This window comes from Rhagoletis zephyria, unplaced genomic scaffold (assembly GCF_001687245.7).
Source record: "Rhagoletis zephyria isolate East Lansing unplaced genomic scaffold, Rhagoletis_zephyria_1.1 Rzeph_scaffold_08624, whole genome shotgun sequence".
Taxonomy (NCBI): domain Eukaryota; kingdom Metazoa; phylum Arthropoda; class Insecta; order Diptera; family Tephritidae; genus Rhagoletis; species Rhagoletis zephyria.
Genome location: NW_016165704.1, coordinates 1 through 23,251, shown reverse-complemented (window position 1 = coordinate 23,251; position 23,251 = coordinate 1). Strand labels below are relative to the sequence as shown.

General features: G+C 35.0%; 1 protein-coding gene across 2 annotated transcripts; it reads right to left on the bottom strand.

Moving 5' to 3' along the window:
• Positions 1-4,184: 4,184 nt before the first annotated feature.
• Positions 4,185-22,694, bottom strand: LOC108375202 (zinc finger BED domain-containing protein 1-like). Of its 2 annotated transcripts, XM_017631308.1 has the most exons (3): positions 22,674-22,694; positions 5,533-6,473; positions 4,185-5,405 (listed from the first exon to the last, which is right to left on the bottom strand). In XM_017631308.1, exons 2-3 carry the CDS (start codon positions 5,819-5,821, stop codon positions 5,218-5,220), a joined length of 477 nt encoding a protein of 158 aa, XP_017486797.1. In that variant the 5' UTR covers positions 5,822-6,473; positions 22,674-22,694; the 3' UTR covers positions 4,185-5,217. The 2 variants fall into 2 exon arrangements, with proteins under 2 accessions (XP_017486797.1, XP_017486796.1); XM_017631307.1 differs by having other exon boundaries at positions 4,185-6,473.
• Between the last annotated feature and the right edge of the window lie 557 nt (positions 22,695-23,251).

Sequence of the window (23,251 nt, the reverse complement as noted above, 5' to 3'; positions counted from 1 at the left end):
CATAAAGAAGATTTGTAGAATTCGGTCAACGTTGTCAAAAGCCATATCCAAGTATCGTCTATACCCAACAAGCAAAATAAACTTAAAGAAAGTTTTTTTTTAAGTTTTCAATTATAAACATTAAGCTTACAAAACGTTGATTTTTTGTTTATAAAACGCTTGAAAGTAACGTAATATAATCGAAAAGGAACATTGGTTATAAGCGTAGAAATATAAACTTGTAATAAATGTTCAAAAGAAAGCTTTTATAAGCGTAAAAGTGTAAACTTATAATAAAGGTTCAAAAAAAGTTTTTTATAAGCGTATGAATATAAACTTACTAAAAATTTTCAAAAGAAAGCTTTTTATAAACATTTTTATAACCCTTTATTTAAAGATATTTCATTAAAAACTCATACATAGATTGCTTAACATCTAGAAACTAAACGAAATGCGAATTTTCGGCGGACTCATCTACAGTCGCGAAAATATAAATAGGGAATAGACATTTTAGCATACAAATTCACAATAACACATACAAATTAAGCATAAAAAAGTTAATTATTACATCTTGTTGCGTGCTTTCAATTACTTGCGGTTATTGGCAAATCGGAAAAGCGACATCGATGCAGCTATCGACGCTTCATCGCCGCCATTCTCACTGATGAACTTTTCTGAAAAAAATTTAATACATTTTTAATTGAATGTTAAACTAAGAAAGGATAAGGGGAACTCATCATTTGAAGACTCGAATGCTCCACCGATTAGCGCAGCGGGTCCTGGATTGGACTTTTTTTTACCACATCGGTTTTATTTAATTTTTTCTTTTAATAATATATTTTAAAAAACGTAAACACGTCACTTACGATTGAAAAAATTTTATATTTACTACTTCATGTCGTTGGCATTTACATTTAATTTATAAGTTTAAGTTATTTATAAACATTCGTACTCAAAACTTATTAAAGGTTTATTTGAAAAAACGTTTAATAAGCTTAATATTAAAAATGCTTATTTAACGCTTATTATAGCAAACTTAATTTAAGTTATTTTTAAAAACATTTACCGAAATGCTTGTTGGATATACTTGCACCTGCGTTCAACTAATTAGAAACGTAATTCGAAATGATAGTGTTTGATATTTAGTTCAATCTGTAACAAAAACCACAATAATAAAAGTTTCAAAGCTTGCAAAAATTGCAAAAGACATTAATCAAACTTCAAAAAATTGTCAACAAAATTTCCAAATTTTTAATCAGAATATATAGAAAAGTTTCGGGTATGCAGTTCTGTAGCCCATTCAATTGTAGTCTAAAAAAGTGCAAGCCTCAAATCGTTAAAAATTACCCTTGACTTTTTAGATTTTTTTTTGTGCAGTGTGTTGCGCATTTTCTTCCATATAACACATGATAAAACTTTTTTTTTATAAGAAAAAAAATCCGCAACACCCTCCAAAAAAAAATTCTTAAAAAAAAACTTATTTGACTTGAAATACTCCGGTTCTAGTACTTACCCACCAGATCTCAGTTCCTGCCACTTTAACGTACCACCCTATCAGTAGTGTAAGGCTCACCAAAAATCATTAAACTTTTTCTTAGGAAATACATAGTTTGATTAATCCAGTAGAACTATTAAAAAAAAAATTATTGCCAATTCTATCTTTTGACATATTTTGAGCAAATCATAGGAAATGAATCATATGAAATAGAATATGATTTATAGCATGTTATGGCTCTAAAGCATAGCATCGCTTCTAGCCATTACTCTGCCGTCACCCTTGAGCCTTGTGGTAAATATTTCTTCCTTAAATAACTTATTTTGAAAATCTTAGGTTAAGAAAAACTTCTTCATATTCATGGTTGAGTGCATCAAATTAAATGGGAAAAACATAGACTGATTTTTTCTATGGCTGTTTAATATTTATAAAAGATCTGCTTCAGTTGAAATCTGGCAGGTATCAAGTAACAAAAAAACTAATTTAAATATGAATAATTCAGTCGAAGCTTTTTTAGAATCTTCTTTTATTTCTATTTAGATGAAAGATTTACAAATATTATTAGAATTAATTTCCACGCCAAATTCCCGTACTTTAGAGATGACACCCGCCATTAATACTTGGACATCCCTTTCGTTGATCGATTGAGCCTGTTTTCGCCACATTCTGCGGAACTGAGTTATTCTTGAAGGTGTGCATTTTTTTTTTTTTTTTTTAATTTTGATTTCATATAGGCCCAATAACGCTCGACCGTTTGGAGCTCTGGGCGTTTCGGAGGATTGGCCTCTTTTAGTACAATGTTGATTCCATTTTGTGTATAAAACTCTTGCGCTTTTTTTGCACAATGGCTGGTTGCCAAATCAGGCCAAAACAATACAGGCACTCAGAACAACACTCCAGGTGCAACAACACATTCAGAGGGATTCGGTTTCCTTTTCAAAGTCCTTGGAACATCCTTCTCCACTATTTTATTTATAGTGCCTGATTTTCCGCCACATTCCGTCTTTCTCTCAATGCTGCAATTTTTCTTGATATTTGACAATACATTTTGTACCGTCGACCTTCCAATCTTCAGCAATTTTACTAACCGACATTGGGAGATGTGGGGATTTTGCATGAATTAGTCCAAAATCAATTTACTTTGCTGAAGTTCTTTGCTCTCCACATCACTTATTTTTAAAATCAACTGTAATAAAAAACAACGATAGCAAAATCAGCGCACTAAATAAACGGCTGATCGAGTAGTCGATAACAAAGTTATGCTATGTATGTATGTAATTTCAAATGAAGCAGATCTTACATACATTATCTATTATATTTACTTTCTTGTATCGCTATTTTATTTAGCCAGTTTTCTTCTATTTTACTTTATGCTACTTAACTTTACTTTATTTTAGTTTATTTGATTTTATTTTTCTTAATTTTTGTTTCGTGTGTTTATGGGTTAGTTGTTCGTTGTTATAAATCCCTTTCAATTCACAGCTCCTTCTTTTTACACATAACTATGTATAATAAAATTATAGCAGGCCGACGTCTGTACATTATAGGTATTAAAGAAAATTAATATGGGGGGTCTTTATTAGAACTACAGAAGCCAAATCAACAATTTTTAGAATTTTTGTCTTTCTGTCTGTTTGTGTGCTTGTATGCGGCTCACTCGAAAACTAATGCATGGAATTGAATGCAGCTTTTCCTGTGCATTTCTAGGAGTCTGACTTAAAATATAAAAAGAAAAAATTAGAGAGTTGCCACCTGTTTGAAAATTGCAGTTTAAGTAAATTGACCAGATAAGGTAAATATTATTATATGGCTGTCAAAAGAAAGACGTTTAAAAAGGCTTACAACCGAAAATAGTTTTTGTTGAAGGTTGCCACCTATTTGAAAATTCTAATTTAATTTAATTTGTAATACAAATTGAATATTGCAATTTGGGTATCCAACTGAAGAGGTTTAGGGAAGATTACTGCCGGTAATATGTTTGAGGAGGGTTGCCACCTGTTTGAAAGATTTTATTAAATTAAATTGTTAAAATAAATGAAATGCTACAATACGGGTGTCAAACAGCACAAAAATACTTTTAAGGCGCAGTGAAGCACGCCGGGTATTTGCTAATCTATAGTAAATAGAGTGGATGTTAACTTGTTCTACACATGGGTACTAAAAAATTTAAAGAAAGTTTTTTCAGTGCGCTTTCCTAATTTAAGAAAACTCTATGTAGATAAATTGCAGAGAGTGGTCTCTGCTTCGAAGATTATATCACATGGATAATTTCTTGCTAAATGTGACTAAAATCTATAAGCCGGCGATGGAAAAATGTTGTACATTTTTACACATAAAAACACATTTATACTTACATATATATGTGTCATACATACATATATACTTATAACAGCGGTAAAAGTTGTATTGTAACACTTCGCACTAGAGCTCTTGATATTCGATTAATCGAATATTCGAATTATTCGAATATGATGCTATTCGATTAGCAGTATTCGAATAATCGCTCACTGTCGATTATTCGAATAACCTGCTCGTAGTCAATTATTCGAATAATAACTGGTGCTCGATTATTCGAATGTTGAAATGTGTGTAGGTATCATGTATGAATAAATATGTACACATTTAAATAAATTGAAATGTAGGAACATAAGTTTGTTTTGAGAAAATTTTGTAATTATTCAGCAACAATATAAATGAGCAGGTTAAAAAATCACATAAAATGCATTTTACCTTCTAAGAGGAATAATTAAGTTATTAAAATGGACACATATCTGTGAAGAAACGCTTATTATTATACAGGAATGTAAGAAGGCTAACATTTTGCGGTGACAAACAACTTCTACGTGGCGTGACAATATTCCCAGCAATTGAAAAAGTGCGTTCGGACTCTGCCGATGTAGCTGGTATGCACAAATATCTTGCGGTTAATTTGAAAAGTTCCGGATAAATAGCACGGTGATTTTTCCACCATGTTAGGGGATGAATGTTGTGGCCGATCTGAGGTTCAGCCAAATAAGAGTCGATTTGTGACATAACATTATTTGTTGGGATTTCACCATCAAACAAAAAATCCAAGTCGGTATGTACTACGCTGTCTGTTTCTTGGTTAATGACATTGCTTACTTGAAGTTGGCTTCTGATAAAGTCATAAACCTTGTGTTTTGTTTGCGAATCTTCATCATTAAGGTTCTTATATCTGGGGTCTAAAAATGAGGAAATTATTGGAGCTGAAACTTTTTCTAAAACACAACCCATATTGAACCTTTCAAAAAGGGAATTACGTGCAGTTTCTTTGAATATATATTTATTTGCATCATCTTCCGACGATGCGGCCATGTGGTTTTTAATAAGACGGTGTATTAAAGGTCGCACTAAAGACAATGTCACATTTTTGCCACCACATAGCACTGCAGTCGCTTTATCAAAAGGTTTCAAAATGTCAACCAAGTTCTGCATTTCACCCCACTCCTTCTCTTGCATTTCTAGCCTCAGCGCATCGCAAGTTTTTGTAACGGTTTTATCTGATAAAACTAGGCAGATTGCATTTCGATTCAAAAGCAGCCTCTCACACATGTAATATTTGGAGTTCCAACGTGTTTCGCAGCATTGTATGAGTCGATTTTCCTTTATCCCCAACTGTACTTGGCGGTTTACTAGTGCAGTTATGGCAATATTTGAGCGATGAAAATGTGCTGTTAAATTTCGTCCTTTTTTGCAAATTTTATCGTAATCAGGTACAGCTGCTAATGCGTCACAAGCTGCAAAAGGTGAGCGCTGCACTTGATGCTGTCCCCTATATTAAAAAGTTGTTGCGCTGCTGCATTCATGACTGATGCACTGTCGTGCGTTATCGCTTGCGTTTTGTCGGAAATGTTCCAATCGGCTAAAACTACTTCTATTGCGGATGCAATGTTTTCAGCATTTGGTCGGTCTATAAATACAAATTATTTAAACAATTGACATGTCTTAAAATTAAAACACAAATTATGCATGTATGTATGAGTGTATGTGTTTATTTTATATATCTACATACAAGGTAGTTATTTTAATAGATTTACCTTCTAGTTGCTCGTTACAAAGTGTAACTTTGCACAATTCACTATTTTTGTCAATATACTGGGCTTCGACTGATAAATAACAATCTTGAGTTCTTGATGTCCATTCGTCCACTGAAATTGATGCGCTTTCTACCTCCGCCAAATCGTTTGCAATTTTTTCTCTTACGTCATTATAAAACAATTGTAAGCGTGAGAGTATACTTTGTTGAGAGGGAACTTTGTATCCTGGTTCCAATAACTTCATAAAGTCGCGAAAGCCTTCAGAGGAAAGGAAGGAGATTGGTAACATGTTACTTGCGATTAGGCGTGCCACTCCACGAGATATCAATTCCTGACGTTCAAATGTGCAGTCATGAACGGTGTCGTGCTTTTTTCTCTTACGGCCACCCGAGGTGCTCGCCTGCGTTTCAACGCATTCACCACTTGTTGCATCGATATTCGTGTCCGGTGTTCTACATATGTGTAACAAGCTTGTGCTCTATATTTTACTTATAACTTATATTTTTCTTTATTTGTACTTACATGCCACCACCACGAATCGGTTCCTTCTTATGGACTTGTTTCAAGTGAGTGCTTAGCGAGGAAGTGGAGTAGTGGAAACTAAGGACTGCTCCACAAATGGAGCAGGTAACTTGCTTACCATCACTGCACTTCGTAAAAAAACTCCACACCCAACTTTGTTTTCTTGCACTCATGTTCACAAAAACACACAAAATTTATAAATTCTTATTTTTTTTTTTAACAAATAACACTTATTACAACGATCGAATATTCGATTTTAAGAAGTTATTCGAATAATCGTAGCTTTGCGACTATTCGAATAATCGAAGAGAATCAACTATTCGAATAGTAACATTCGATTTCCAATCGTACAAACAATTGCCATTCGAACGTTCGAATATTCGAATAATCGAATTATTCGAACAATTTCAAGAGCTCTACTTCGCACAGCTTTCGTTTCGATACACGATTTATTTCGTGTTACTTAATAAGGAGGCAAGATACCGTGCCGAGAACCTAATTGCTACAATGCAAACAAAATAAAATACATACAGTTCAAGTCATTGACCTCAGAAACTTTTTATGTTCGGGCGTATGCGTAACGTCGCAAATATTTAAGTAAAAGTTTCGATTTTGATGAATGAGGATTTACAGCTGCGTGAAATTACAATAAATTACAATATTTTTGCTGGTATGGTGCTTCTGTAACCTCGGGTTTCAGAACTTTCACCAATGAATATGACTTATGGTGATTTTCATTTACAGGATATATTTAAACTACAAAGTCGTACTCCGCGTCTGTAAACAAGCACCGGGAAGCTTACTAACATACTTTACACCTCAAATGTAAAAGAATGAGAAAGGAATTCGATTAAATACGTATGTATGTATATGTAGTATGTGTGCTTTTTTCCAACATTTTTTCTTTATATCCATCGTTAAGGCCATAAACACCCCTCTATTCTCAGCGAAAAATACTGCTGTTAGCATACACTTACATACATATGCACATATGCACCTACACACTTGCAAGTGTTTATTTTTTTCATATTCGTAGCCAAAGAAATTAATGTAATAAAAATTTCTCTGCCATAAAATGTCAAACGCCATAGTAAAAACTTGTCTCACCTTGTCTCTCACACTGGCTTCCTCACGTAAATTTCAACTTCCATAAAACATTTTATACCATTCCCCACAGCCACAAATGCGCATTGCATTTGCCTTTCGCGCTTTTGACACTTGAACGGTTCTTCCTCTTGATTTGACTTATTGTTGGTTGCAGTTGTCATAAACTTGTATGACATTTTTTTTTCACCCTGTAATTGAGGTAATTTTATGGCCACTTATCATCGCCCTCTTTCAGATTCTCAATCATCGTTAAGTGGCCATCAGTGCCGCAATTGATATTCGCTATTTTGGTAAAAGTTTTCACGCTACACGTATTTAAAGTCGCATTACAACGAAAAAAAAGTTAAGTAGATTACTTGTGAAAAGATTTATGTCATTTTCATATGAATTCTTTGCCAAAGAGTAGGCAGACTCGTAACCTATGTTTAAAAAAATGTGTTCTGAATCATAATATCTTTTCGATGCTATATATAGTCCTACACTATTTTCCTACAGTTTATAAATAGCTAACAATTAAAATTAAATTATTTAATTCACATTTCATTGAGATTTTTCAATGAAACGATGGTAAAGAAAATTGTAAAAGGTGAAGGAAGTTATTTATGTTTTCTTGAAAATTACATACAAAGTTGCTTGAAATTGAATAAATTTTTCACTATATGTATGTATGTATATATAAACTATTTTAATAATGGTCTTTAGATGTGGTTTCAACGCCGCCCGTATAACCCTTGCTGACATTTGTGAAAGTGGAACATCAGATTCGAAACATTTTCTACAGCTTTGTTGTCTCTTTCGTTCTACACTTCACAGGTGCTATTTCGCATTTAAAAAAATCTAAGAAATCAAAAATTTTACCTTCCGTTTAATAGTATTCGATACCGTACAAGACAGCCAAGACCTCCGCTTGACAATACATATTGGGCGGCGCTTGTAGTTGGCTCACAACTTTGGTATAATATAGTCGGCAGCAAATGCTTTCATGTCAGATCGAAATCTATTTATTTCTTTAGAGTGGCCTAAAACCAGCAGTCTGATTTCGCGGATAGCAGCTGAATTTTCGATCAATAAATTTATCGATAATAAATCGGACCGCACGTTCGGAGTCTCCATTGGGCAGCATCTTAATGCACCCGTTTCGCTCCCGTTGGGAGTGGAACTGCGGGCTTATCAACCCCAAGGTACTCTGTCAAAGGCTACCAGTCCTGAGTCGGTGGAGGCTCAACTGGTAGAAGTATACGGCTTACGAAAGGCTTACCAGAGACTTAAACCTGGTACCACGGGGAACAGAATTCCCCCGGAATATGTTCGTCGGCGAGACAAGCAAGACTAGCGAGACAAGCAAGGCTTGAAATACAGGAAAGACAAGCACTAGCATGATAAGCACGACTAGAAAAATGGTGAAAATGTAGGTGAATGAAGTGATGGAAAATGAAGTTAATGATAGAAAAACGGCGAAAAATTAGTGAAAAACGGTGGACGAATTGTTTTGAAAATGGTGATGTCCAAGTTGAGCAACTCGAGCAGTTGCGAAAGTTGAGCGATTCGAGTCACCTCACCTGGTTAAAGGAGGGCGCTCACGAGCGAGGCGAGTAAGACGTGCGAGATGAGCAAGGCGAGCAGATGGCTGAATGTGTGCAAGTTGAGCAACTCGAGCCGTTGCGAAAGTCGAGCGAGTTCGAGCGACCTCCCTGGATTGTGCCAGTAAGACGAGTGAGACGAGAAAGATGGGTATGAAGTGTGCACGTTGAATTGGAGATGAGTGTGTAATTCAGTAGTCGAGTAAGTTGTGCCGTTGTGAGCCAAGCAAGTTAAGTATGTCAGGGTGAGTCGAACAGGTCGGGAAAATCTCGCTGGTGACCATTACTCCGGGTTTGTTCCTGATGCGGCCCCTCGGGGAGTATCGTGGTGGCTGTGGTTTAAACCCAAGTGCGGGTAGAACCAGAAATGGTTCAATGTGGAGTTGCTTTGCAAGCAGGTGCCGGACCCATAGTGCGGCAGAGGTTTAGATGGGGCTCGACCCCTACCAAGGTGGTTAGTGTGTCCACCCCACACTGCCAATTGGTACTGAAGCGCTTGCATTTCAGGGCGCTCATCAAGGCATTGAATTGATCCTTTGTGCTTTGGAGTGCCGAGATGTCAGGTCATTTTGGCAGATAGTCACGTTAAGCACCGACACATCTGCACTCGTGGCGCCAAAAGCATCTGACCACTGATTTACGCTCTGGTTTTTAACTATAAAGTTCTTTGTTAAGGCTGGCCATCACACCAGCGCTTCATATGAAAGTACATAGAGGCCAGCTATAGCCGAAGTATACACCCAGTTTTTGATGGTGGCTTCGATGGCCGAAGAGGGGACTGCTATAATTGGTTGCGGAACGAGGAATGCCTGGTCTGAGCCAACTCTGGCCAAAAGGTCTGATGTCTCATTACCAGGTACTCCAGAGCGACCTGCCAACATAATAACGCCTTTAGTGCAGCTTGGCTGTCACTGCAGACACGTAAATTCCTTCCCCTCCACCTATTTCCCACCACGTAGGCCATGGGCTTGAGGATTGCAAATACCTCAGCCTGGAAGACCGAAGCATACTCCACAAGAGAAAAGTGAAGCTTGTCCCCATTAACTTCGATAAAGACCGCATAATTACAAAAAAAAATTTCTTCATCAAATTGGTCAAGTCGTTTACCGAAATATTGCGAACATACGCGCCATGTAATTTTTATCTAAAGATTTTCCATTGACAACAGAAATTTAAAACACATATGTATGTACATAAATGTGTGATGGTTTAACATAACAAACTAAATAAGCGATTGACATGTTTTCGTGCTCCACACTTGTTTGAAATGTATATATATGCCAAGGGGCTTTTGGAAAATAGACACAGAAATTCTTGCCGCAATGTCTTTTACGTGAGACATCAAAGAAGATTGCTTTTGTGCCTGCCACAACGATTAAAAATGCCCTCGGGAGATGACAATCGGCTGAATTATTTGCCCTCAAGTACTTCTCAGTTATGCTATGTGAACTACACAGTGAGGTTGTACATATTTTGTGTATCTGTGTATTAGCCAGGAAGCAATTGCCTTTAACGGTAGCTTAACAATGTTATCAGCGCGCTGAAAGTATGAGCCATAAAGCTGATTGCAAGTGTTTCCGCTTTAAATTTTCCGTAATGATGATAATAGCAAAGAGCCAACACAGATAATAGAGTTAAAAAGAGGACGGGGAATAATAATGGAGTGGAAGTACATAAAAATAGTACACTTAAGCATTTCAAAAAGCTTGTCGTCTAAATAATTATCTATAAACGTACATATATATTTTATAATATGTATGTATGTATGTAAGAAGCCGTTCACGTTTAATCAAATTTTATTGAAGCGACTTTAGCTTCAAGAATATCTATAGATAGGTCAAACCATACGTTCGCCTTGACACTAGATACATATAGAAGCAGACTTGTATGTAAGCCGCTTATTTTGAAAGTCTCATAAGTCATTTCGTGCAGCTTGACTTCAGTGAACATTTGCCCGTATCTGAACGCGTCTGTTATTCGTTTATTTTCATCAGCAAAATGTAAAAAGTTTTGTCACGAATTTACTACGCACGACAGATGCATTCGGTTAAAAATAATCAACCATTTAAGCACAAGAAGTGGAAATGACTTATGTCACTTTCAAAATAAACGGCTCATAAAAAGACAAGGACGCACAGAATATACTTAAATAAATATTCCCATATAAAACTATTTGGAAGAAAAGCATTAAAAGCGAAAATATCTAAACATTCATTGAAGTTGCATGGCATTTGACGAACGCGTTTGCCAACTATGTTGATAACAAAAGCAACGAAGAGCACATACATATACCAGGCACAGAGTCAGAGCAGCAAAGCGAATGTGTCAATAAAAATGAAATGCAATTGAATGAAAGCGAAATCAAATCAAAAGAAATACTATATGAAGGAAAAGTAAGGTATAGCCAGAGTACACAAGTAAGGAGACGAACCCTTAGTATATCTTAGCAAAAAGATTCTAAAATAAAATAAAAATAAAAATGAAATTACTAGACAAAGATATTAAAGTGGATTGAATAATGAAATAAAATAAAAATGAGCGTTTACGATGTACGATTCGATCGTACCAGAAAAAAAAGTTCGACTTTGACACCTTAGTCTGAAAGTAAATTAAAGTTCGCCAAAAATTAGTAAAATATAAAGATGTTTGACTATTCAAAAATAAATATTTAAACTAAATTTTGTATTGCCGGTTTCTATTCTCCAAGCGTTTCAGTGGCTTCCATAAAAATATTTTGCCTAAATTTAGGGACAATCGTCAGCAGCGATTTTTGACCAATTTTTCATGTAAATCTCATGTTATTACTAGATTACACAGGCCTGGGAAATTTTTTATAAAAATTCTTAAAATTTTCAATTTTTTTTTTTTATTTTTTTGATATGATTTTTTTAAATTTTTGTTTGCTGATATCTAGTCTTTTGCGGACTTTTCAATGTAAATATATTGTACATATATCGCTACCTAAAGGTGAAAAGGTTCAGTGGACTTGGATTTTCAAAATTTAGTTTTTGGTGCAGAATGAGAGGTAATGCGAAACTACATAGATATGTACATCGATTTTCCGTCTTTCCTGAACAATTTTACAACATAAGAACATTTGCAAACAAAATTACACAAAATTTTCATAATATAAATTTTTTACATGTAAAAGACAGAAAACGACCATAAGCACAAAAGTTGAAATAAACGCGATTTTCTAGAGTTTTCAAACTTGCACTCAGAAGTGTTTTATAGATTCATTACAAAAAGATAGAAAAAAAACTACAACTTTTTCTTTGGTTTATTTTAGCTATAGCATGGACAATATTTTAATCAAAAATAAATGAAAAAGTTTAAGTATTGAAAAAAAAAACCTTTTCGACATTTTTGCTTCCCACTGTACATACACTAGTGGTCAGCTGATTAAGGTAAGTTACATTTTGACCAGTTTTGGCTATTTATTTAAATTTTAGATTTTTTGTTCAGTATTTTGTGTATGCAGCAGTAAAATTTGATGGGCTATAATTTTAGCAGGATAAAGTGCAAATTTCCACACGTTAGAAAATTGCGTTGTTGTGCATTTTCTTTCATATAAAATATGCTCGACAATTTCGTTTGTATGGGAGAAAATGCCTAGCACCATCAGCGAAAAAAAATTATTACAAATCAATGGGATTTTCCAGCGTCTTGAAATTTGATCTTTAACCTACTAAAATTTAATGGGCTATATACTGCTGCATACATAAAGTATTGAACAAAAAGTTTAACATTTTTGGGTTATATAGTTAATGTTTGTTGAATTTTTAAAATTTGTGTACGCAGTTTGAAAAAAAATAGCCAAAACTGGTCAAAATGTAACTTAACTTAATCAGCTGACCACAAGTGTATGTGCATAAAGGGAGGAGCAAAAATGTTACATGAGCTACAAATGAGCATACCTAAAATTTTTCTAAAAATTCTAAATAAAAAGTTTAAAATTTTTTGGTGCAATTGTTAAAGTTTGTAGAATTTTTGTACGAAGTTTAAAATGCGGGTTTATGTGGTGCTGGTTGCGTAATGTGTCAGAATTTTATAAAAAAAAACTAAGCATTAAATAAGCAAAAGAAAAATAGCCAAAACTGGTCAAAATTTAATTTCATTTAGAATAAAAAAGAAATTGTAGCGGTTTTTTCTCTTGTAAAACTGTAAATTTTTGGCGATACATATGTATGTACATACAGTGGTCGAAATATTTTTATTTATTTATTGGTTATTTTTTATAAAAATATAGTTCATTATTTAAGAAAACCCCTGTAAATCCAAGGCTCAAACTTAGTGCAATATTTAAAAAAATCAACCAACTTTCGTAAAAATTTCTAACTTTTTTAATTAGATTGAACTATATGTTTATAAAAAAATAACCAAAATAAATAACAACAAAAATAATATATTAAAACTTGTCAAAATGTGGTGCGGCTATAATTATTTCGACCACTGTATGTGTGTACTACATTCAATACAATTCGAAAAAAACTCATTTATGAATCTGTCTTTCAATGGATTCATTTATTTCTGTCCACTTCCTTTTACGTTGATGAACTGGCGCATTGTGAAGCCCTTCGTAACCTTGGGTCGGCAAGTAAGAAATAATTCAATTAAGCCAATACTCGCAGATATTCTGCAAATGTTGTGTGTGTCTCGACAGTTGTGTGCATAGTGACATTGAAGAGAGTTCCACAATTTTTTAATAAATAGGTAGATGTGCACTTCATACTAATAAATGAATTAAAGCTTATTAATTGAGAGAGCGTTGAACAAGATTCTTTATTGAACCAAACACCCTAAAATTACACGAAAAAAGCCGAGACATGTAAATGTAAATTTTGGGTCGTTCCGGTCATTTTCCCAAGATATTTTCATTTAAAGTTTGCATTGCGAACGAAAACCCCGAAATTCCAACTTTAACACGAAAAATGTTACTCATACGCCATGTAGGACTAAGGAAGCGTTCGGCCATGAACGTTATGGCGTATGGATAACATTATTTCTTGCTCCTATTTCATAAAAAAATTATTGCAAATTTTTTATTTGCTCATTTAAAACTTGTTTATTTATCCATCGATTTTCATCGGTAGTAGCTTGATTTTTTGACAAAAGAACAGGCTTTACTACAAATGAAACCAACTGCAAACAATTTGTTACTTTTTTAATTTTTTCTTGTTAATGTTTGATTTTGAAGTGAAACTTCTTTAGCGGCAGTTGGTTGGTTGGGAGTAAATTGGCAAATTCAACGGAAATGGTTGGGGCGGAAAGACAAAAGGATATAGATAGAGCCACAGAGACTCAATCTGGGAACTATTTTGGGATTTTAGCAATTTTAGGGATTCTCGGAACTGATCGATATAATAATCGATATTTTTATAGGTTTTGTTATCGATATTGTTATCGATTATGTATGGATTTTGTTATCGACTATTTATAGATATTTTAATCGATTTTATTATCGATTTTGTTAACGACTATTTATCGATTTTATTATCGATATATTTATCGATTTTGTTATCGATATTTTTATCGATTTATCTGCCAATGCTATTATCGATTTTGCTATCGAAATTGTTATCGAATTTGTCATCGATTTTGTTATCCGACTTTATTATCGATTGTTTATCGATTTTGTTATCGATTATTTTTCGGTTTTGTAATCGATTTTGTTCTCCATTATTTGTGGATTTTGTTATCGATTATTTATCGATGTTATTATAGAATTTGTTATCTATTATTTATAGATTTTGTTATCGATTATTTATCGATTTTGTTATCGATTTTGTTATCGATATTTTTATCGATTCTGTTATTGATTATTTATCGATATTTTTACCGATTAACGTAATCGATAGTGTTATCGATTTTCGATATTTTGTTGGATGTTGTTATCGATAGAATATAGAGATGAAAATGAACGAACAGGGGTAGAGGTAGGGGAAAAAACAAAAAATATAACCTTAAGCAAAAGCAGATGTACATATGTATGTATGTATGTATATTGGTTATGAGATACAATAGATATGTAACGTTAGTTTCACTTCTCCAGTGTGGCCCAGGCGCACTTACTTTTTTTCATAAAGAAATGAAAATATTTTGCGAAAATTACCTGACCTGGAAGAACGGTATAGAGATCCACAATCTACGACCCAATATTAACTTTACGTGTCTCGGCGTTTTTTGTACGATTTCAAAACTTGAGCTTTTTCCTACCGTGGTATTATTTTGAAGAAAAATGCAGTTTGACACAATTGATATGAAATCGATCTCATGTCTATTTCCCTTTAGTCAATATATTTCCGCACCGATGTTGTGTTTCCACCCAATTCATCGAATCGTTTGGGAAAATCGATTGTTTTTATTTGCGATGTCTAGCAATAAGCATAGTTTCAGCTACTCCTGATTTGATCGAAATATTGCATAAACTCGTTGCGAATCACAGTGAAATGTAAAAAACAATAGCCCGAATCGTTCGCGAATATAATGTTGCATACTTCCGTGCGCACACTGTGCTTATTCAACAATTAGGCGAAGCAAGCAAAGAGCGCAGGCGCAACGCGTTTATACAGTGATTGTGTTTAAACAGACGAGGATGTCTAGCGGTTATGCCTTATAATAATCAAATCATAAACGTCTTACTAACGCTCCGCTAGAACTAACTAACAATTTACGTAATGTCTTTTGCGCTCGTCTACTGTAGTATTTGCTTGCATGCACAAACTTAAATGGCACATTATCTCACACACATTCATATTTGTTTAGCAGACATTAGAAAAAGCGGCTGCTTGCTAGGCACAGATATTTGTCGCAAAATAACCATCATTATGACATGAGACGAGACAAGAGAACACTGCAAAGTGGAAAACAAGCAAGGAAATGCCTGTTTGCTCGCATGTGTGCACAAAAATATTATTATCTTAATTTAAAATTGATGACATTCCAACATGAATGGAGGACAAACACACACACGCTGCAGGCATCAAAAACATACAATTCCATATACATATATGTATGTATATAAATAAATGTTTCAGTCTACAAACTAAGGCATTTATATTAAGTTTATATAATGATAGCTATTGAATTAACCACAAGCTATTGAAGTATTTATTACACAAGTGTGTGAAACGATGCCCATGTCAGTCTGCATATACAGAAACATTAGGGGAGACTGTTACGCACCCAATATACATACATACATATACATATGTATGTACTTCAGTGCATGTGCAATACACACTCGTACTGCTGAATGGACGGTAAGCTGTCGGACGCATAGACAGATGTGAATCATTGATGCAGACAGTACTTAAAGCGAACTGGCAGTCTCACACAGGTTGTTGTGTGTTATATCAGTGAATAGGACCGGTAGGCGGCTTGTCAGTCCTTAAGTCACTCATTCATTCAGACACTTATTTGCGTAGACGAGACACAACATACGTAAGAGAGTCGACGTTTGCCACGTTGAGCGGACGGAAATCGCAAGTGGATGCTTTCTATGACTTCAACATACATACTTATGTATATTTGTACGTATGTACTTACATACATATTATGAAATGTAAATATTTGCATCTTCATACATATATGTATATATGTGTGTGTGTGTGTATGTCACTTTAGTTTGCAACATCAAGAGCCAATAAAAGCGAATGCTATCGCGCATCTAGTAGATATGTAGTTAGTGTGTTGATAAGTAGGTAATGGGAGGACTAGACCGTACCAGAAAAAATAGTTAGCCGTACATCTTCAAATGTTAAGTATTTTTGCAACGCAATTTTGAATTTTTTAGCGGGACGTAGGGGTCGCTTTTTTAGATTTTTCGTGATATCTTCAGCATCTACAATTGAACAATTTTTTTGCTACAAGGTCTATTGACCTCAAGTACCACGTTTTAGTACCTATTCGGCAGGTCTCAATTCTTATCACTCTAACGTAACACCCTAACGTCTGTAAATTAAAGCTAACCAAAAATCATCAAACTTCTGCTAGGGAAGAATTTCTATTATTCCAGTAGAACTACTAAAAAAAATTATTACAGAAAGCACATATCGCACACCATCTTCAAAAGAGGCGCAACTAAAAAATCAGATCCAAATTTTTTTTTTCAAAATTTTGTTTTTGATGCAGAACTATTCCTAGAGCATCTAGATGCTTTCTGCATAAAAAAAAAATTAAAAAAAATGTCGTTACGCATTAATTGGCGATAAATCCTATGAATCGATTTATGCAAAAAATCTACCAAAATTTTTTTTTTTAATTGTGCCTCTTCTAAAGAGGGTGTGCGATATGTAGGTGTGACCGAAAATTGTAAAAAAGGCGACCCTTAGGATCGGGGGGAAAAAAATTCGAAATTATCTTGCAAAAATACCGCACCGGCCTAGTGCGCATACATACATACATACGTATTCGTGTAGATAAGTGCTTGTTAGAGCAGAAGTACGGGAAATGTGCTTCCAATAATGCAATTATTTAAATATGCCGTGTCAGTTTATTTTGTTCTGAAACATTTATGTGTGTTAAGTGGGGATTTGCGGCACTTAGGGACAGACAAGAGGAAGCAGACGTAAGATAAACACGCCTGTAGACTAGATTTGTGAGAGTGATATCTGACCGAACAATTAGTTAAGGGTTATGTGAGGGATAACTCACGTCTTAATTCTATAGAAAACTTTACGCATTTGTATATAAAGCTATGAGAGCCAGAGGAGTAGTGGCGGATACAGGGGGAAGGGGGGCGATGGGTCCCTACATGGAATCAGGGAAAGCTTAATCCATAAAATCCATTCCATGCTAATTACATTTATCTTAGGTTAATTTTCGTGATATATTTATCCATCCATAGGTCCACAAAAAACCTGATAATAATAATAATAGATTGGGGCTTACAAATATGTTAGTGTTTGGGCGAGCTTCTCCTCCGGCTTGTGGCTTGCGCCAGCAAGGGAAGGTCGGTAGAATAAGCTCTATATTCGGTCCTAACTAAGCATTATTGATCAATCGATACCTTGTTTGAAGCCTTGCAAGGGACTGGACAAGGGAGCCAAAAATAAGTTCTCACGGGAATTACCATTGTGAGCGCAGCTTCAAATTGCTGTGATACTAAAATTTTGAGCTAAAAAGAAGGACATCAATAAATGCAGCGAACCGCCGAGTGTATTTATTTTAGGAGTTCGATGTTGAAACATCGATGCTTTGAGATAGCAATGCAACGAATATCGATTAGTGTTGAGAAGAATCGAGTACTTTTGTAGATTGAGTTCTTTGATATCGATACTTTTGAAGATCGGGTATTTTTGAGAGTACTGAGTACTTTCTTTAAATATACACATGTCGGTAACAATGCAATGGTTAGTGCAGAAATCTTACAAGCTAGCAGCACTTTATTGAAGTTATATATTTATCCCAAATTATGTCAAATGAATGGCTAAATGTACTAGATACAAGTATTGTGCTAGAAAATTATTGAAACTTGAAATTGAATACAATCATTTCGGAATACCGTTAAATGTAAATAGAACTCAGTAGTTGGAAGTATCTTTTCGACACTTAATACTGAGTACTTTGAATCGATCCTGAGTACAAGTATCAAGCTGATGTTTGGAACAGAGTATTTTTAAGTATTGATTACTTTCGGGTTCCTTCAAATTCTGATTACTTTCAAGTCCTTTTGTGAGTACTGAGGACTTTGAAGTACTCAGTATCTATATTTTTTTCAAATCGGGTACTGCCGATCCTTTTGATAATCGATTTCTGAGTACTTTTGGTATCGATACTGCCCAGCACTAATATCGATGTTCTTTTTGCATTCCTATTTATAAATTTTTGCGTTCTTTCTTAGCTTTGCGAGCTTAATTTTACGAGCGCTGCCTGGACTTTCTTTAATAAAATTGCATCTACAGAAGCGGAATTCAAAATTTGTGGCAAACACTTAAAGACTTCGGGCAATACAACTAATTTGCGCGGCCATTTGCAAGAATTACACTAGGGTGGCCAGATGCGCTGATTTAATCAGTACATGTGCTGATTTTTTTCTATTGTACTGATTTTTAAGAGCCCGAAATCAGTACGCAAAATCTACTGATTTTTTGAGTTTGTACTAATTTTTACATTTAATACTTTTGTAAATTGGTGTAATTGACATTTACTTGAGGTTTACATGTTCAAAACAATGGTTTTTGACAACTCATACGTGTGAGCAGATTGAAAGCATTAATTAAATTTAAACCATTATTAAAAAGGTGTCAGCTTGCAATTGTTTCGTTTCCTAGGATTTCGCAAAATAACAAACTGTTTGGATTCAACCCAACCCAACTTCACGATTTGCAGGTTTTACAGGATTTACAGGAAAAGCTGGTTTCGCCATTAATAAATCTTATGAAAGGTGGTGGTGAGTTAATCATATATTAAGTACACTGAGAAGATGACAATAAGAGATAATCTTTCGATTATAATTAAACATCCACTGAGAAATCGGCTGTCAGTATTTCAAACTTAAGACGACTACTGCTACGGTGCAATGTAAGTTCTAAAAATTTGGAAAAGGTGCAAACTACCGACTCTTGGATATGATATATGTAGCTTTACTTTGATTTTTGATGTTCGACCACCTGTAATTTTACTGGCACATACACATTTAACACTATTAAATTTCATTCGTACTCGAAAATTCGTTTAGCGATAATTCGGTAATATACCTTTTAGTCAACATTTTAATGTGAATGTTGTATTTAATAAGCACACCAACTAAATATGTTTTAAATTTGTAGCTTAAAATATGCAAACAGATTCTGACTCGAGCTCGTCTTCTACTGAAACTGAATGGGCTACAAATTTTTTTTTATTTTCTCAATTCTTATAAATTTTCTAGAAAGTTTGAGACTTCAACTCACATTTTTTATAAAAAAATTAAATTAAGTAAGGAAAGAAAAAATTTTCAAAACCTGTCAATACATTTTATTACTATTTTCCTGAGCACAGCTGTACATACATACGTAATACCATTGATTTGTTTTGAGGTAATGAATTTTTGTATTGATAATACTATACGTATTTAAAAGTCTATAAGTTATTTTTTTTTGTAATTAATGCGCTGTAATTTGGTTGTTATATTGTTAATAATAAAAAATACGCTTAAAATTGAGCTGATTTTTATGGCTCTGTACTGATTTTTGATCCCAACTGTACTGAGTATGTCCCTATAATAATGATATTAGTCTTAAGCAGACAAATATGAAATTTTTTTCAAATGTAAAAATAAGCAAGGATGACGCCCATGATTCCAGCCATTTAAACTAAAACTCGTGCACATCTGGAGCAGCACGCAAAAGGCGATGGCAAATTGATCTCGTGAACACGGAAATCCATTCAACCTGTGGAGTAGATGGTTTGAGAACAACCGATATTTTAATTTGTTTTGTTGATTAATTGCCTGTGGCGAAGACTTTTGTCCAGGTGAATAACCACCTATTCTAATTTAATAAATTTTTTTTATAAACACTGAAGCCCTGTTTATCGATCACTTAATAGATCTATGTAATACTCTTGGTTTGGTTACGCCGTTATTGCTAATAAAACTAGACCAGTCATTTACTGCATGGGTACTTAAATTCCGTAGTTTTTGTACATTTCGTGCTTGCGCTCTCTTTGACAATACTTTCCTTTTCGTCTGTGACTTTTTTTTAACACATTTGCTGTCACAAAAAAAAGTTTTCAATGTACATACATCCTTATACATACATACATATGTGCAAAGACTTCCGCACGTCTCCTTAGTCAGTTCTCAATATTATATTTTCGCTTTTATTTCTACTTTACTGCCTTACTGTTCATATGTACATATGTACGTATATGTAAGTGGCCATTTTGATTGCATTGTGTGAGTTTGTCTGAATCAAAACGTCCTGCAGTCAACAGAACTCATCATCAACGTCATTCACCAACTTTTCAGGTATGACAACTTTAGTGTTCTGCTATTTTGTTTATTGCTGTTGTGCAGCTGATGTGGTTTCCTTTGACAGTCTCGAATGCATTGTCGCTATAAAACAATATATACATATTTGTTATTTACGCTTTGATATACTATCTGATATGCGCTGCTGCAGCTTCAAGTATACATATATATATTGTTGATAATATTGGTCGCGTTGCTGTTAGCATTGTGTCCGATGCCATGTTTATCTTTACTTTCACTTGTTTGTTGTCAGCACTTTTGCAATTCCAGGAAATGCAGTACGCCTGCCAAAGTTAGAGTTCCTCAAAAAATATCTGCATTTCATTCTTCAGTTCGCACAAGGAAGTAACTTGAGCCTAATTAGTACATACATACATAGGTATTTCTTTTGTGAAATGCCTTATTTGGGAAAAAAATCTTATTGAACAAGTTGGCGCTGCTTCGCGGAAGCATCCAGAGTTTACAAGATTCTACCCAATGATGATTATTCGACACATGTTACAAGACTAATTGGTCTTTACAAGGGAGGGCCCCTAAACTTCACAGCTATACCTTTTGAGGAGGGTCTCTCAGAATATCGTACAGTTTGCCTTAGCAAATCTAAAGTAATGTTCCACACGATTAGGTATGGCAGCAATTAATCAATCAAGGTAGGCCTTGTTTCCAAATCGGCAGTCACGCATTTTAACGCGATGCCACTGTAGCTTTGTATAGAAGATATCTGTGCATACATAAATGTAATTTGAAAATATTACTACACAATTGAGAGGAAGTTCAGGTGCGCCCTGGCCAATTTTCAGCGCACCATCAGTGAGTTCTTCGGCCAATTGCCGCTTGGATGCGAGAGCATGTGCCACGTTGTCAGCAAAGACAACCACCCGAAAGCTCTACTTCTACAACTGCTTTAACAGCTCGCTGACGCTCATGAGCCACCAGAGAGGGACCCAACTTGTAAGGGTACTTCTGTGCTCAACGCAGGAAACAGGCATACCTTGAAGTCTCTACGAATGCAGGCTTTCTATGTTCACTTCACAATTGTAAGCAAATCGATATCCACAAGCCTTTTTTTTTCTATAATAATGCTAAGCTATTTAAATATAGACGATGTCCAGGAATCCACCGGCTTCGTAGAACATAAATCTCATTTCGACTTTCCAGCCTCGAAGCTCTGGGACCTTTGCAACTGTGCAGGTCCAAGATGACGATTAACCAACAAGTCTGAGATAACAGTGCAATCCTGGTGTCTTGTCCCGAGGAGGCTTTTGGAGCAGTGGGATGCTGAAAATCGCTACCGCTAATTTTGATCGACGGAAATCTCAAAAAGAATAGCAGGAGCGCCTCCTGGCATGCCAATGTGACTAATTAAACTTACATCTATATTTTTTCTTGCTGTACACCTTAAGGCCATCCTGCTTTTCTTTTAGAGAACTTCGATGAAGAAAATTTAGCGTAGCGATTATCAGCATTCCGCTGCAGGGCATGGATTACAAAGAAAATCTGCAACACGGAGAAGCTTTAGCGACTCTTCATTGCTCATAGTCCGGTTTATTGCCTCGCCTCTCAGATACACCTAGAGAGCGGGCTCGCTGTGATACGTCTAACTCTGCTTAATTCGGGACACTCTTCAACGCTTTCGCAAAATGTTATAAAGGCTCCGATTAAAATAACATCAATAAATCTGTTCATATGAAATTATACTATTCTTGGCGAATAAATATGGAAATACACTTATGAAGAGCGTATGTGCGATATAAGTATGTGTCCCACAAAATATCTGTCGTTACACAACCCTTTATTATATGAATTTTCGCCAACGCTGAATTCCACATCGATGAAAGCAACGAAATACCGAATTATCCTCGCTTCTAGGAGAGCAGTAGGGATTTTAGTTTTTGACTTAAAGCCCATTGACAACACTATATGTCATTCACACAGACGATTAAGGTTAGAGCGCATTCGCGCGCGAACCTACATACATACATATGTACTTATGTATACAAAATATTAGAGCACTAGTTCAATAACTCAGGCCATCTTGCAGTGATGACAAGCTACCAGCACGCACACTTCACTAACTCCACATCGATACTTTGTGCGCACGAATACTTTTCCTTACATCGCCATTTTTCAATTCCACACATTCGAGCTCTTATACGAATATGTAGTTAACCGTTCGAAGTTTACTTCCAATTTGCAAAAAACTGTCAAGTTTTCTACTATTTCTGTCGTTGCTTACAAGGGCCACGCCTGCATCTACACGACAAAATAGCGGGAGGAGGAGGTGAGCGAGATGAAAGTCTTCGACTGACTAGCTGCATGGCTGCTGATAGCAAGCTAGCGATAGTCGGAATATATATGTGTGTTAGTCTGATTGTCAACTTAGACGTATCTATGTACATTTATATGTGTTTGTATGTTTGTCAGGGATTTTGTGTGTTGTGTGCGTTCAAAGTCAGATTGTAGTTTGTTACACTTGGCGACGCACTTACTTCCTTCTCATTTGCCACACATTCGATTTTTCAATTCAACGACAAAACTGATTGTCTGTTGAGAG